The 18,448-nt window shown below is 35.1% G+C and overlaps 1 protein-coding gene across 4 annotated transcripts in view; it reads right to left on the reverse strand.

Annotated features, from left to right (window-relative positions):
* LOC127879746 (uncharacterized) overlaps positions 1-18,448 on the reverse strand; it is a 37,179-nt gene that overhangs the window by 2,928 nt on the left and 15,803 nt on the right. For all 4 annotated transcript variants that reach the window (XM_052426774.1, XM_052426773.1, XM_052426771.1 and 1 more), the window contains 3 exons: positions 8,016-8,082; positions 4,572-4,663; positions 2,265-2,341 (listed from right to left, as the gene is read on the reverse strand). In XM_052426774.1, the coding sequence (XP_052282734.1) occupies positions 2,265-2,341; positions 4,572-4,663; positions 8,016-8,082 (236 nt within the window). The remainder of the gene's footprint in view (positions 1-2,264; positions 2,342-4,571; positions 4,664-8,015; positions 8,083-18,448) is intronic.

Below are 18,448 nucleotides of genomic sequence, written 5' to 3' on the forward strand. Positions count from 1 at the left end.
TTTCCTTGACTCTGATTTGTTTCCCAATGGAACCCAAGTAATTCAATCATTCAACTAGAAATATGTCTGTTGGACACAGATGCCCCCACATTCAGCTTTGTCTGAAAACATTTGTAAGCAACAACTAAACCAAAACAAGAGATGTGTTTGTCAGAAACACAATGCCCTCTATTGCGCCGCTTTGAAGCGATATATCTACCACTCAAAATGTGCAGCTCCATGAGATACACATGCATGCCGATATCAAGTTGCTATCTTCAATAATGCAAAAGTTATTGCAAAACTTTAACCAAGATTAAAGTTTTGGGGCACACACAATGAATGACAGACAGACAGACAGACAGACAGGCCAAAAACAATATGCCCCGGATCTATAAATCCGGGGGCATAAAAGTAAAGGTGTGCCAGTGCAATCACTGGTTAACATGGTCGTACAGTTTTAAACCTTAAGAAAAAATATTTTTCAGTTATGCTCTATGCAGGCTAAAAAAGGGATTTTTAAAACTAGAAAATGGGTCATTATTCTGGTTGTGTAACTTCCTCTAGAAATAAATAATGGCCCCACATTCAGCTTTTAGTTTAGTTTAAACCTATTTATTTTAGCTCGATTGCATCGAAAGCCTAAGGCTTATATAAACGCTCTCAAGTCCGTTTCCTGGGCCCAGAACCAGTACTTGGTGTCTTTGGGGGAGATCCAAAGAACGCTCCCACGGTGGAGATTGAACCTGTGACCTCCAGGTCGATAGGTGGACACCATATCCATTACACCACAGCAACCTCCACTTTCAGCTTTTGTTGGAAAACTCTACTTGTGTGCAAAAACACACCAAAATATGAGGGTGAGCCTGTGCACATAGTTAACCATGTTTGTAAAGTTTTTGCCCTCTAGCAGCAATACTTTTTAAGTTACACGTGACACAAGAGAAAAGGGGCCGTCAGACCATGTGCGCACAAGTTCACATGCTGGTAAGTATGTTGATCCTTATCACAATATGGAGTTGTGCAAATTAAGATGCTGGATGATATGCTTTCAAACTTCCATCCATATAGCACTGATACTTTTTTAGTTATGTGCTACACACAAAATTGGGAAGGACATATCGACAAGGGCATATCAAAATGTATTTGTTAGAAGACCTAAATACCAGCAAGGAATGTTTAAACACACTAGTTAGATTTGTAGCATTAAATTTATACAAGATATGTGTTTGTCAGAAACACTATGTCCCCTTTTGTGCCGCTTTGAAGCTATATATTTGACCTTGAAGGATGACCTTGACCTTTCACCACTCAAAATGTGCAGTTCCATGAGAAACACATGCATGCCAAATATCAAGTTGCTATCTTCAATATTGCAAAAGTTATTGCAAATGTTAAAGTTGGTGCAAACAAACATACAAACAAACAAACAGACAGGGCAAAAACAATATGGGGGACATAAAAATAATAATAACAAGACTATTGTAAAGCAATATAAGTCCCCTACCGGCTCCACCATTGTCAGAAATATTATTTTTTTATTTGTTGCCATAGCAACCAGAATTTTTGACATAGGAACAAAATGAAATGACGTGCATAATGTCCTTATAGCCATCTATCCATGTTTCAAGTTTCATGAAAAAATATTAAGAACTTTTAAAGTTATCGCAGGATCCAGAAAAGTGTTACAGACTGACTGACTGACGGACACACTGAGCGCAAACCATAAGTCCCCTCCGGTGAAACCGGTAGGGGACTAACAAGAGATTGCCAAGCAATATGGTCCCCTACCGGTGAAACTCCACCATTGTCAGTAATTATTTTTTTTATTTGTTGCCATAGCAACCATAATTTTTGACATAGGAACAAAATGAAATGACGTGCATAATCTCCATATTGCCATCTATCCATGTTTCATGAACAAATATGAAGAACTTTTAAAGTTATAGCAGGATCCAGAAAAGTGTGACAGACAGACAGACGGAATGCAAACCACAAGTCCCCTCCGGTTTCACCGGTAGGGGACAATAAAATATTTCATATGAAAATAGCAGATTGCGTCTCAATGATCAAAATAAGCAGTTTGACATGCCAGCAAGCCCCAATTAATATATAACTCGAGATGGAGAAAAATTACATGTTTGCCATATGAAACTGAGAATCTGGTCAAGCTTGATTCAAAATTTACAAATGCAATGCTTGCTAGCTGGTGCTTATTTTGATCAGTGGAGTGAAATGATTATATTACATGCATAATTAAAAGGTCTCCAAAAGTCTCAACTTACAACCAAAGGTGTCGCGGCTGTATGACTTGTCACTGTATCAGACTTGCTATCTGTTGTTAGTGGGGATTCTGATTGATCTAGATATGACAAGGCACATGATCATATTGCAGATTTCAACACATAGTTTTAACTGATATATTATAGTCATTCATGTATCATTATATGCAAACATATGAAGTAAAAAGTTCTGTGTTTGTGAAATACTGAGTGAATGCCCCCTATTGCGCTTTGAAGCGGCACAGCAGCTATTTTGGAGAAAAAATTTAGGTCCAAGACCCATAACTTTGCAAAAAGTCAACTCCCACTTTATCTGTAGGTCATGTAGGTAGAGTCACATACCAAAGATGAGCTAAATACCTGTGTTTCATAAAAAAAACTCCAAAAACAGTTATTACAGAAAAATGTGTATTTAAGTCCAAGGCCCATAACTTCTAAAAAAATCAATGGACCAAAACTAAACTCACACTTCATCTGTAAATCAAGTAGGTAGACTCACATACTACTAAAATACCTCCGGAAAACTGATGAACAGACAGACATAAAGTCTGACTACATGATATCCTACCTGGGGCATAAAAACATAGGGCACAGTCATATACTACTTGGAAGTTTATATATCTTACTATGGTGTTTTTATTAAGTTGGATTTTTTCACGGATTTCAACAGTATTTCTTTCCTATGATGGCCTTCACTAAACAAAGTCACTCTTTTTCTGGGTTAACTACCAATTCTATTGCATGTAAAGGGTATTATAAGTTATTGAATAATCAACAAAAATGATATGTATCCAAAAATGAAAATGTACAGGTTATTCAAATAAATGAATATACAAATAAAATGCTTTAATACATTAAAACTGCAATACAGGCCTTTTTTCTGATGTATCTACACGTCCTTTAAGGGACTCATTTCCAAAGCGAAATAGTGAAAAAAAATCTAATATGAACAAAATAAATATATTTTTTAGAAAGTAATGTCTTATGATTACTATACCTCCAGTTTATAGTTAATTTCAATAACATTTACAAAGTATATAACTTAGTGAAACTATAATTTATATAAATAAATATTGTTTTTCAAATATGAATTACATGCAGTAATTGTAGACAATTCCAGAATCGATAAATTGATCGCCGCCACGTGATCCCGCAGCCATCTTAGTACTGAATTATTTAACAGATAACAGCGTTCTACATGGGTGACATGTAGAACGCTGTTATCTGTCAAATTTCTTCACATAATGTTAATGGCCAAATTTGCTGTTTCAGTTACGCCTTTGGCTTTGCTTAAAACACAATTATTTATTGAATTTTATCATGAAGATTTTTATAAAGGTCATATCCGCAGTCTGAAGTAAACTTTGTGATTTTTTGGCGTACATGATTCCGCAGATGTTAATTAACGAAATTTTTAAAGATTTATGACCGAGATATACAATTTCTTTGAAAATCAGATATCTGACTTTGATTTAAACATTATTATTTCTTTATAAAAAAATTATATTCCAGCTATACCCATTAAGAAAATGTATATGATTCAATACCGAGACCGATTTTTTTATTGAATAGTACATACCTTTGTTTCTTCTTATTAAAGTATCATTTTTAAGGTAATGTTAAAGCCTTAGCTTAAATAAAGTTTGTGATTTTAACTAAAATTGGTCCGGAAATATTTATAAGCGAAACTCTGTGAGATTTCATGTAAGAGGCAAACTTCTCTTATTAAAAAGTATATGGTTTAGTCCAAAACTGTGTTGTTTTTTATTAATATATTTTATTTAAAAATCGCTTTCAAACAAACATCTCTAGCCGGAAAATAATTTTGTGATTTTAAATTAACTAGTCCAGGAGATATTCATTTATAATAATAGCGAAAATGTGTAAGATTTCAGAACATGGCAGGTTTTTTCAATTGGAAAGTGAATGTCTATTGCTTATAACTTTATTTTGTATTTTATCATTTAAATACCATTCGTATGTTATTATCAAAGTCTGTAGCCTGAACAAACTGTGGCTGTATTGTTCTAAATATTTACTTAATTGTTTGCTTGCTCAATATCTGTACATACATAGTCGAACTATCTTTTTTTAAGAAGACGTTTTGTCGGAAGATTTTTATTAATTTAGTATGTGTATGCATTATAATAAACAACGGGTAACTAAAAAATAAATAAATAAAATTGAAAAAAAAACAGTGTCATTGACATCGAGCGCCTATGGTAACAATCAAACTTATGAAGCTGTCCATTCAAAACAGTCTCAAGGCTTTTATCATATCATTCACGTAATAAAGGAGTTACAATTTACCTGTGTCACTAGAACTAGCTGGTGGTTTCTTGTTCTGGCTGTTTTTAGGGGCTAAACAAACTGGAGATTTCCTAACAGTGCGTAATGGGAACCTGAAACATTAAGCCCATTGTCATTTAAGCTTTACTTTATTTAACAAGCTGCACCTTGCACATGTTTGACCTTTACACATACAGTGACCTTGACCTTTGCCTAAGGATTGACACACTTTTCTCACGTAGTGAACTTATACTGCAAATTATTTTACATTTGCATGATGAATAATGCATTAAGTTGAATTGTGGACAAGCTGTTTAATTGCCTTCAGTGTTACCTTTACCTTTGAGGAAAGAAGACAGTTGTTACAAATGACACGCAGTATCCATATGGTGGACATTCAAATTGCAAAATGAAAGATTTTGTTACAATCTTGACCAGTTTGTTTAAAGGGGCCTTTTCACGTTTGGGTAAATTGTCAAAATTGAAAAAAGTTGTTTCAGATTCGCAAATTTTCATTTTAGTTATGATATTTGTGAGGAAACAGTAATACTGAACATTTACCATTCTCTAAAATAGCCATTTTATGCATCTTTTGACGATTTAAAAACCCAAAAATTATAAAGCGTTGCAACGCGAAACAAATTAATAATTTGGAGAGTTCTGTTGTTGTTGTTATATTTTGTGAAACTACGAGGATTGCTTATATTAAGTATAAAATACGTCTAGCATTGCATTCGGAAGAATGGCCGAGTGGTCTAAGTGGAAGAATAGCCCTGCTGAGGGTTACCTTTTTTTTCTTGTTTTAATATTATTCTTGATTTTTTTACTGGAGCTTTTTGTATCATATGTTTACATTTATCAATATAAAGCATTTAATGACAAACTTCAAGACATGCCAAAATCTGTGAAAAGGCCCCTTAAATGTCCAACTTTGACCTTTGCATTTCTACTTGGATGTTCACCCTTAACATAAGGTGACGGGAATGACACATGATATATTGTCTCTTAATTTTACTTTTTATATCAAATTATTGTAAAATTGCCTGATAAATGAGAGTTACAGTTTGGACAAATGCTTATGGCAAAATTGGACCTTGACCTCTAAGGTATCTTCGCTTTTAAAATACTGAAACAAGCGTAACATCATTGTAGAAAACCTTTGAAATATACTTTTAAATTGAAGACAAGGGCTGTTTGTAAAACATGCATGCCCCCCATATGGGCTGTCCGTAGTACTGGCAGCCATTGTGTGAATACGACTTTTGTCACTGCGACCTTGACCTTTGACCTAGTGACCTGAAAATCAATAGGGGTCATCTGCAAGTCACGATCAATGTACCTATGAAGTGTCATGATCCTAGGCAAAAGCGTTCTTGAGTTATCATCCGAAAATCATTTTACTATTTCGGGTCACCGTGACCTTGACCTTGTGACCTCAAAATCAATAGGGGTCACCTGCCAGTCATGATCAATCTACCAATGAAGTTTCATGATCCTAGGCATATGCGTTCTTGAGTTATCATCCAGAAACCATTTTACTATTTCGGGTCACCGTGACCTTGACCTTTGACCTAGTGACCTGAAAATCACTAGGGGTCATCTGAGAGTCATGATCAATGTACCTATGAAGTTTCATGATCCTAGGCGTAAGTGTTCTTGAGTTATCATCCGGAAACCATTTTACTTTTTCGGGTCACTGTGACCTTGACCTTTGACCTAGTGACCTGAAAATCAATAGGGGTCATCTGCGAGTCATGATCTTGAAATGAAACCTTGACCTTTGACCTAGTGACCTGAAAATCACTAGGGGTCATCTGAGAGTCATGATCAATGTACCTATGAAGTTTCATGATCCTAGGCGTAAGCGTTCTTGAGTTATCATCCGGAAACCATTTTACTTTTTCGGGTCACTGTGACCTTGACCTTTGACCTAGTGACCTGAAAATCAATAGGGGTCATCTGCGAGTCACGATCAATGTAGGTATGAAGTTTCATGATCCTAGGCATAAGCGTTCTAGAGTTATCATCCGAAAATCATTTTACTATTTCGGGTCACCATGACCTTGACCTTTGACCTAGTGACCTGAAAATCAATAGGGGTCATCTGCAAGTCACGATCAATCTACCTATAAAGTTTCATGATCCTAGGCAAATGCGTTCTTGAATTATCATCCGAAAATCATTTTACTATTTCGGGTCACCGTGACCTTAACCTTTGACCTAGTGACCTCAAAATCAATAGGGGTCATATGCGAGTCATGATCAATCTACCCATGAAGTTTCATGATCCTAGGCGTATGCGTTCTTGAGTTATCATCTGGAAACCAATTTACTATTTCGGGTCACCGTGACCTTGACCTTTGACCTAGTGACCTCAAAATCAATAGGGGTCATCTGCGAGTCATGATCAATCTACCCATGAAGTTCCCGATCCTAGGCGTATGCGTTCTTGAGTTATCATCCGGAAACCATTTTACTATTTCGGGTCACAGTGACCTTGACCTTTGACCTAGTGACCTCAAAATCAATAGGGGTCATCTGCAAGTCATGATCGATGTACCTATGAAGTTTCATGATCCTAGGCCCAAGCGTTCTTGAGTTATCGTCTGACAACCACCTGGTGGACCGACCGACCGACATGAGCAAAGCAATATACCCCCTCTTCTTCAAAGGGGGGCATAATGAATGACAAAGTTACAGTTTGGACATGCTCAGACACACGCATACACTATACAATTGTGACTGCTATATCCAATTTTCTTCAATTAGGCTTGTCAAAAATTGCAATTATTGAAATTGTTTTCGTTCAATAATTTTCTATTATGGTAATTGTTGGTTTTCACATAGACAAAACTAGTGTTATTAAGCTGAATACACTTGTAAACAACAAAGGAAGGGGGCTCAAACATGGGCTCTGCATACAGAATTAATTTTCCATGTAAATTAAACAAATACTTTATCAAATAATGTAAAAAACAAATTATGTTCACATTATGATTTCTTTATTGGTAAATTAACAACACTTTGGTTTAATGTGTGACAAAAGAATAAATGTTAACATGTTTTTATGCAAAAGCATTTACTTCATATTTTGTCACCAACAGCCTTTGTTGCTACAGTGTTCGGATTTCTAAGTTTATATTCGCCACTTTAGTTCAAGCATTTTATCAGCTTTACAACCAACAGATGAGAATAAGAAAAAAATATCCATAAAATGCCTCTTCATTAAACTGTTGTTTTTTTTCAATTTCACCTTGATGCCTATATGTAACCTTGACCTTTGAGGTAGTTGGACAGGTGTGGCACATGGCATATTGTCTTATGAAGGTTTATTGTTTTCATGGGTAAATTAATATTTTGGAATTCATATTTTGTGCAAATTTTCTTCTTAATTCATCAATATATGTAAAAGTTATGGCTGACACAAGAAGGTCATACAAATCAAGACTCAAATATCATGCTCACCTGTTTTTGTGCTGCTCCTTCACTGTATGGTTAAGTATTGATGGTCTGCACTGTCTCTTGGGTGAACCTTAAAACAAGAAAGCCATGCTGTGTTGCTCACCTGCGTTCATCATTAACTTCCGAATGTTATGGAGCAAAACAAAATCCGAAATGCTCGATGAATAAATGATAATAAGCAGTTTGGACATAGGGACAAAGTAATTTAGGGACAGGATAGGTTGCTTTCATAATACTAAAACAAAACTAGAGCTTTGTCACAGACGTGACGAATACCCCCACATCCCGCATTGACACAAAATATTTTGCTTGTTGTCTTCACAAAAAACAGCTGACACCATGCTAAATGTTTAAAACGCACTAACTGACCCCGTGACCTAGATTTTTACCCAACATGGCTCATGTTTGAACTTGACCTACACATCATCTAGATACAACCTCTGAACAAGTGTGGTGAAGATCGGATGAAAATTACTTAAATTAGAGAGCGGACACCATGCTTAATGTGTAAAACGTGATAAGTGGCCCCGTGACCTAGTTTTTGATCTGGCATGGCCTATGTTCGATCTTGGCCTTTAGATCATGTAGATAAAACTTCTGACCAAGTATAATGAAGATCGGATGAAAACTACTTAAGACAAGGGCTGTTTGTAAAGCATGCATGCCCCCCATATGGGCTGTCAGTTGTAGTAGTAGCCATTGTGTGAATACGTTTTTTGGCACTGCGACCTTGACCTTTGACCTAGAGACCTGAAAATCAATAGGAGTCATCTGCCAGTCATGATCAATGTACCTTAGAAGTTTCATGATCCTAGGCGTAAGCTTTCTTGAGTTATCATTCAGAAACCATTTTACTGTGTCAAGTCACCGTGACCTTGACCTAGTGACCTGAAAGTCAATAGGGGTCATCTGCGTTCTTGAGTTATTATCCAGAAACCATTTTTCTAAGTTGAGTCACCGTGACCTTGACCTTTGACCTAGTGACCTGAAAATCAAAAGGCTTCATCTGCGAGTCATGATCAATGTACCTATGACGTTTCATGATCCTAGGCAAAGGCGTTCTTGAGTGTTCATCCAGAAACCATTTTGCTATTTTGGGTCACCGTGACCTTGACCTTTGACCTAGTGACCTGAAAATCAATAAGGGTCATCTGCGAGTCATGATCAATGTACCTATAAAGTTTCATGATCCTAGGCGTAAGCGTTCTTGAGTTATCATCCGGAAACCATTTTACTATTTTGGGTCACTGTGACCTTGACCTTTAACCTAGTGACCTGAAATCAATAGGCGTCATCTGCGAGTCATGATCAATAAACCTATGAAGTTTCATGATCCTAGGCATTAGCGTTCTTGAGTTATTATCCGGAAAGCATTTTAATATTTCGGGTCACCGTGACCTTGACCTTTGACCTAGTGACCTGAAAATAGATAGGGGTCATCTGCGAGTCATGATCAATGTACCTTATGAAGTTTCATGATCCTAGGCATAAGCGTTCTTGAGTTATTATCCGGAAACCATTTTACTATTTCGGGTCACCATGACCTTGACCTTAGACCTAGTGACCTTAAAATCTATATGGGTCATCTGCGAGTCATGATCAATGTACCTATGAAGTTTCATAATCCTAGGCCTAAGCATTTTTGAGTTATCATCCGGAAACCATCTGGTGGACGGACATACAGACGGACCGACATGTGCAAAACAATATACCCCCTCTTCTTCGAAGGGGGGCATAATTAAAAAGCTGCTGAATATTAAAAAACCCATTAAGTGACCCCGTGACATAGTTTTTGGCCCAGAATGGCCCATGTTCAAACTAAGCATAAAGATCATGTAAATAAAACCTCTGACCAAGTTTGGTGAAGATATTGGATGAAAACTACTTGAATTAGAAAGCGGACATGCTGAATGTTTAAAACTAAGTGACCCTGTGACCTAGTTTTTGACCCGGCATGACCAATATTAAAAGTTGGCCTAGACATCATCTAGATACAACTTTTGACCAAGTTTGGTGAAAGTTGGATGAAAACTACTTGAATAAGACAGCTGACACCATGCTCAATGTTTAAAACGCACTCAGTGACACCGTGACCTAGTTTTTGACCCATATTTGAACTTGACCTCGACATCATCTAGATACAACATCTGACCAAGTTTGGAGAAGATCGAATGAAAACAACTTGAATAAGAGAGCAGACATTTAATACCGACCGACCGACAGACAGACAAGTTCACTCCTATATACCCCCCTTAACTTTGTTTGTGGGGGTATAATAAAGGGTCATTAAAGGAATATTATAGATTTAGTTTGAAATCTAGGCACCTGTCTTAGCAAGGATGTTCTTCTGCATTCATTTATATAAATCCAACTAAGAAAACTGAAAACTATCTCTTGGGCATGTTTAACAAACCAGCATAATTTTTAGGACATTCAGTAGCGTGAGCACAGGATAATTTATGTGAAATTACTTTAAAGATTAAAATAAATCTATTAATGGGTAGAATATCTTCAAAGTTTTTCTCTGTAACAACAGAAAGCCATGTTTTGTAATGAACCCTTTTTGTAGAGGCATAGTTACACTAAAGCTATATTTCTGTGAAATTATTTTTAAATATACCTAATCATCGGGTTGTCGTGTTAAAATTCCAAGGTTGTTTGAATAGCCATGAAAAAAGCTGTTATAAACTATCAAATGGTATGAAATGAATTTTTAATCAATAGATTAACGGTCACCTTTGTAACATTTATGTTGATTATTTTTGAAATCTGATCATCTGTTTCTTAATAATAGTAGGTTTGTAAAGATTTCAAAAAGCTTAATTAGGAAATTGCTTTGCCCTCGATCTGGCAGTCATGTTTTTAAATAATCATAATCAAAACATATTAATTAAGCAAATTAGTACAGGAAGTCACTCGTATATCTTTATGTGAAAACATAATCATGCAAACTGCTACTAGTAAGATGAGTTTCAAGCTTTCAAACTTCATAAATTGGTTCAATGGAAACCATTTTTGCACATTGTTCCTTTGAATCGAAGGAAATTGGTATAGAACCATCTCAGAAATATATCTCGAGATTACCAGTAAGCTTGGTAAAAATCTATCATGTGACTTCAAACAAGCAAGTTCATTGAATTGATATCCCCGGCCAATATATTCTGGACAAAAAAGTGTTATATTTGACACTCAAAAAAGCATTTTTTCAAGATACAAAGGGCCATAACTCCGTTATTAACAGATGGTGTACAATGCCATTTGGTGTGCATCATCTTCTTATCAATATATATACTCATATCAAGTTTCAATGAAATCCGCCAAAGCACTTCCAAGACAGAGCTCCAGATAAGGGTCGTATTTTCGTAATTACGAATTATTTTAAGTCCGTTACGTATTTATTTTAAAATCTTGTCGTACCATTAAGAATTACAAAATCAAGTTACGAATATTATTTTTAAATCGGTTCGTATCGATTTTTATTGAGTTCTTTTCGCGTATTAAAGATCTTTGCGGTGCTTATATAGAATGGTTATCGTTTTTTTTTAACAAAGCGCATTTTTTCCAATAAAAGCGGCGTATATAGTCTATCTGTCAAAAAACAATGGCGGCGCCCAGAGAGCGTCCTAAAAAACTGCAAAGCGTCCAAAACACGCTTTTAACATATTGTACGCAAAGTGAGCCGAAGTTAAATGTTTAGAAAGACATTATAGAAAATATCTTATACGATCTTGTATGTTCAGTTGCCGACACAGTCGGAAAAGCTAAACACAAACGCGACACGACGGGTCCAAACTTAAACACACAAAAAACATTGAACGAGTGGAAGGGACAAGTCCCGTGGCTAATCGTTGAAAAGATTGAAGGGGAGACCCGTTTTAAATGTGAAATATGTAAAAATTCATCTAAGGCATGCAATCTAAACATAGTTTGGGCATATGAAGGTATTGGAAAAAAAAATAATTGTATAATACTGAAAAGACACTGTTGAACTCGTATAAATAAAGTTGCTAGTATGTTTATTTTGATTTTTTTTTGCATGAAAATAACCATTATTATTTATTTTTAGGTCATTCCGAAAAAATAAGAATTATTTTCAAAAACTTGGTAGTAACGTTAAGAATAAAATTTCAGAGTTAAGAATTATTTTTGAAAATCTGGTAGTAATTTAAGAATTTCACAAAACCTTATCTGGAGCTCTGCAAGATATGGCTCCGGACACAAAAGTGCCAGACGGACGAACAACGCCAAAACAATATCCCTCCGTCTATGGCGGGGGATAACAAGTTATTTGCAGGACAATGTGGAAGCAACATGTTGGATGTGACCACCATAGCTTCCCTTGAGATTTTCAATTCTCATATGAGACTACAAGAAATTGTATCCACGATTGAAAAATAGTGAGAAACCAAGAAATCAGATAAAATCTTATGTCCTCATATTTTTTATCTTGAAGGATAACCTTAACCTTTCACCACTAAAATCTGCAGCTCCGTGAGATACACATGCATGCCAGGGTTTTTTTTTGGACCGATTTTATAGCCGAAATTCGGCTATGTTCCCAATCCCAAAAAGTATACTTTTTTCCCAAAATGTGGCAAAAAAATCCCAATTTCCAAAAAAAAAAAAAAAAAAAAAAAAAAAAAAAAAAAAAATTTTTTTTTTTTTTTAGAAAGAAGTCTAATGCGTATTTTATCTCAATTTCAATTCAATTACATCTAACAAAGTATTATATGATTTTGTTCTTTTAATTTAAATGATTATAAAGAGTTATATCAAATTTAGTATTTCCCTAATCAGTGGACTTTTCATGTGGAAAAAAAGGCTAATGAATTTATTTTCCCAATTTCATGAAAATGCCGATAAAATTCCCAATTCCAAAGCCATGGGCTATCTTCCCAAAAAGTGGAAAAAAAAACCTGCATGCCAACCCGTACGAAATAATGGGGCGGATTCCGGGCGTAATCGGGGCGGAATTGGCACGTAATGTTGGAATTACGCCCGTACAACTGGCGGAATGAGTTTTACGCCCGGAACTAAAATTATTTCTGGGCGTAATTCAACTGTTTTTTCCGGGCGTAAAACAAATCGGGGCGTATTTTTATACTTAGAATTTGTATGATGGAGATTTGTGGACGGAATTTTGCACTTTGTTTCTTTCGTGGGGCAGAATTTCATACTTATAAAATATTTGTAAAGCCACATGACGGAATTTTGAACTTAGTAGTTTTTATAGAGAGTAATATTGGACTGAACAATAACTTAATAATTTTAATTTAAACCAAAGTACTGAACAAAATATTACCAGTAACTGATAACTTAATAAACGTTTTTAAATAAAAATATTTAATTTTATTTATACATTTGTACAATCAATGAACATTCATTATAGACACAACTATTTCAGTCACAGTATAATTAATTCAGCATAAAGCTTTGATCTAATTTATGATTTTCATGTTCAGATTCTAAAACATATTTTGTAGTATTTTTATACTTAATTTGTGAGAAGCTGAAAAGGAGACAGACTTGTGAACTTGTGATCATGAATTATACTCTTAGATTTTGCATTATTATTGGCAATATTGGCAATATTGCTGGTAAAAAAAATTAGGAGATAACAATAACACATTTTAATTAAATAAATTTTATCTATTGCTGACTTTTACAGTTTCCACTTATAATTTTAAGTCTGAGGGATGACCATGCATTAAACATCTATATGCACTTATTTTTTTAATTCACTTCTTTAATTCTTCTTCTTTTGAAAATTTTGCTCATTTTTAATAATTATTTCATAATTATAATAATGACTGTAAAGTTTAATAAAGAACAAGACTTGGTAATGTTTTCATCATTTTAAGGTTTCCTTTAACATTAAACACACAACAGTCTAGTTTAATATTATTTGTTTATATCATCAATATGAATGCAGTTTCTCTGCATGTTACTCTATAAAAAAATTTTTTATAGTAGTTAAGATTTCTCCAGTCTGAAAAGACCATAATTATATACATAATTATACCAAACCAATGTTAATTTAATCTCAGATAAACACTGACAACCAGCTGAGTTGATCTCATGTATTGTGCTGCCCATTCAATACTCACCAAAGGCTGAGTCACATCTGTACATGTTTATAAACCATCTGGGCTTATCAGGCTTCAATGGATTGGTCAGTGGTACAGGAAGTGAGTGGTAGAAGTTGCAGTTTGAAAACATTAGAGCGGTTAAGCAAATTACTGACTCTGAACTAAATTGTCAGTATAATACTAAAGCAAAATGAGGACTAAACTGTAGTGAAAAAATGTCTTGCAGGGAGTACTGTGTCAAAAACAATTTGTATTTAATACACATAATGTGGAAATGAACAATAAGTTTGTTGCAAAAGAGGTTCAAATTGGCTCAGGTTTAACTGTGATATGGTCTCACCAAATTCCTGTGTTTTTGGAATTCTGCAGAACAGCATAAAAGGTTTGTATTTTTACTCCTTCATTCCTCTATTATTTAGATTATTAACTGATAAAATTGTAATTGTATTTGTGTACTGTCCCAGTGGGAAATGTTAAAGTATGATGAAAAGTAGACGGGCATCTGAAGGAAAAACAACACAGTTTGAAACTAAAATGAAATACACAAATTTCTTTAAAATATATAGTAAGTACTTAAATTAACATTTCATTTTAAGATTATGTCATAGAATAAGGGAGAAAGGTTGCTGGTGGCATCACAAATTTTCCCTTCTCGGACCTCAAAAGCCACATCACAAATTGAAGAATTTGTTTGCAACAAAGCAGTGTTGAAAAAAACATGTTGTGAAAATGAACTTTTTTATATTTGCTCTGTGTGCGCGCCCGGATGATGAGCACAAAGCGGTCCTTGACAAAGGAAAGCTGGATTTGTTGATAGGCAAATCACAATTTTACTATACAAGTTATTGTATTATTAGTTTGACATAGTTAAGTTCAAAATAAAGATTAATTCGAATTATACGATTAGTGATCCTCAAGGCTAGGCCTGTCAATAACAGGGTGTCTCAGTACCTTGCCGCACTAAGATCCAAACCTGCCCCCTTTGACCCCCAGTCATGTTTTATAATTGGTTCTGATCACATTATTTTACAGAATATTCAATGAATTTTCAATAAACTAATTTTATTTTAACAGTGAAACTAGTTTTATCAATTAAAAAAAATATTTGTATGCCCCCCTTCGAAGAAGAGGGGGTATATTGCTTTGCTCATGTCGGTCTGTCTGTCGGTCGGTCGGTCCGTCCACCAGGTGGTTGTCAGATGATAACTCAAGAACGCTTGGGCCTAGGATCATGAAACTTCATAGGTACATTGATCATGACTTGCAGATGACCCCTATTGATTTTGAGGTCACTAGGTCAAAGGTCACGGTGACCCGAAATAGTAAAATGGTTTCCAGATGATAACTCAAGAACGCATACGCCTAGGATCATGAAACTTCATGGGTAGATTGATCATGACTCGCAGATGACCCCTAATGATTTTGAGGTCACTAGGTCAAAGGTCAAGGTCACAGTGACCCGAAATAGTAAAATGGTTTCCGGATGATAACTCAAGAACGCTTAGGCCTAGGATCATGAAACTTCATGGGTAGATTGATCGTGACTCGCAGATGACCCCTATTGATTTTGAGGTCACTAGGTCAAAGGTCAAGGTCACGGTGACCCAAAATAGTAAAATGATTTTCGGATGATAATACAAGAATGCATATGCCTAGGATCATGAAACTTTATAGGTAGATTGATCATGACTCGCAGATGACCCCTATTGATTTTCAGGTCACTAGGTTAAAGGTCAAGGTCACAGTGACCCAAAATAGAAAAATGATTTTCGGATGATAACTCAAGAACGCATATGCCTAGGATCATGAAACTTCATAGGTAGATTGATCATGACTCGCAGATGATCCCTATTGATTTTGAGGTCACAAGGTCAAAGGTCAAGGTGACCCGAAATAGTAAAATGATTTTTGGATGGTAACTCAAGAACACTTTTGCCTAGGATCATGACACTTCATAGGTACATTGATCGTGACTTGCAGATGACCCCTATTGATTTTCAGGTCACTAGGTCAAAGGTCAAGGTCACAGTGACAAGTCGTATTCACACAATGGCTGCCAGTACAACGGACAGCCCATATGGGGGGGCATGCATGTTTTACAAACAGCCCTTGTTAAAATGAAAATGCATGTAATATTAAATAATAAGCGCATATATTGCACATGTTATTTGAAAATATTCCACAGGGATAAATATCCAAGCACGTTCAAAAGTGTACTTAGTTGCCAAATTTGGACCCTGTCTTTTTCAAATCCAAGATGGGCCCTGGAATTGATAAAAAGTTTAAAAAAGCAATTAATTCTACATAAGTTGTTAACAGTATTTGCAATAGGTGAACTGTAGTTGTACTTAATATCAAATTGCATTTCAGATTATGACATAGGATGGGGGAGAATCGTGGACCTGAACAATACTGTGATAGAGAGGAATTCCTACTCAAGAAAGCAGTTTAAAAAACACAGTCAATGTGAAAGAGTGAACTTTTTTATTTTGGCCGTGTATAAGAACAGTTTGTTTTTTAAAAAGTGCATGTCTATCAAATTATTTTGTATGTATATATATTGAATATTTTTGTTGTTTGTCTTTAAAAGCTACATTGTATCTTAAAAGTATCATCAAAATGCGGAACGAAAATGCATACATTTTCCGCATAAGTTCCACATTTTTTGTGACTGCAGAAAAAATGCGGTGATTTTCAGCATTTGTTCCGCATTTGCAGAAGTATAAAATGGTGATCCATGTTTTTAAAATGTATTATCTTAAAATAAATATAAAGATACTATGTTAAATGTATCTTGTCATAATTTTGACTAGTTTTTAGCTAAACTGAGCACAAAGTGCTCATGGTGAGCTTTTGCGATCGCCTTTTATTTTTTCAAATGGCCTGTCCTTATATGGGTATATGGGTATATTTACAATATGCATGTAATCCGATATCCACCCGGTATCTAAATTACGCCCGTAATCTAAGTTACGCCCGTAATTTTAACATTCCGCCTGTAATCTGAATTCCGCCCATAAACTGCTTTCCGCCCGTAATTTAAAATTCCGTCCCACCTCATTTACATATTTCGCCCCTGTTTTCCGCCCGGATTACGCCCGGAATCCGCCCCTCTTCTTAAAATCATATATAGAAAATTACGCCTGGAAATATTTTTTACGCCCGGAATTTAGTTTGCGATTCCGTGCCGATTCCAGGCGGAACATTTCGTACAGGAAATATCAAGTTGCTATAATCTTCAAAAATGCAAGTGTACATTAAATGAGTGATTTTGACCCATATATTTTACCTTTGATCTTTCACCACTCAAAATGTGCAGCTCCATGAGATACACATGCATGCAAAATATCAAGTTGCTATCTTCAATATTGGAAAAGTTATTGCAAAAGTTAAAGTTTGCACAAACAAACAAACAAACAAAGCAACAGACAGGGCAAAAACAATTATCAGATGTCCCGCACTATAGTATTGTCAATCTGCAGTATGTTTTATAAAGGTATTATTAAAAAAAATTGTACTATCAAGTTAATGATTTGATTTTAGAAATAGTATTTTTATGCATGCTCAGCTTGCTAGAGTCTTTAAATAAACAAAGAGTGCAAACTTGCCACAAAATACAACCAGGCATTGAAAGAGTGACATTTATCTGAAATATAAAATGTTTGAGTTATTAAGCATTTATTGTTATCCTGATCCCACCTGCCCTCCACAGACCACAGATGGTCCCTTAATACTCGCCTTTTTTAACGGACGTTTACAAAATGTGAAAAACTTTATCCCAAGTTATGAATCTAAAATGCTACGTGACTATTTTAATTATTTCCAGAAAGTAAAAAAATATTTACATCTAGATCTACTATCCCATGCATTTTTTCTTTATTTTTTTATTATAAACCGAAAAATAAAATCATTATTCTGAGCAAGTGCTCAAGAATATACCACAGCTTGCAAGTGTTGAAGAATTTATATGGGTTTCAGTTGAATCTTACTGTTGAAAGCATCAAAAATGAAACTTTAAGGAAAGAAAATTGCCATTGCCCAAATAAGGTGGCAATAATTAATTCGTAACTCAACAAACTGAAATCATTATAAATGATGCAATTAAACGCTGCTAAGTTATTTAAACAAAATTTAGATGCATTAAATAATAAGGGATGGTTAACATATGAAACTTTTTGCAACTGATCCATAATGTTTTGGATTCATTTCTGCGTTGAATAAGACAGAGTTTATGGAAATTGCTGCACAATTGATGAAATTATGACTGTTCAAAGCGATGCATCCTGTTTTGGGGTCAGTTGAATACCTTGTTATGTGTATATTTAATTGCAGGTTTTTTTTCCTTTT

The sequence above is a fragment of the Dreissena polymorpha genome, chromosome 4 (assembly GCF_020536995.1).
Source record: "Dreissena polymorpha isolate Duluth1 chromosome 4, UMN_Dpol_1.0, whole genome shotgun sequence".
NCBI lineage: Eukaryota > Metazoa > Mollusca > Bivalvia > Myida > Dreissenidae > Dreissena > Dreissena polymorpha.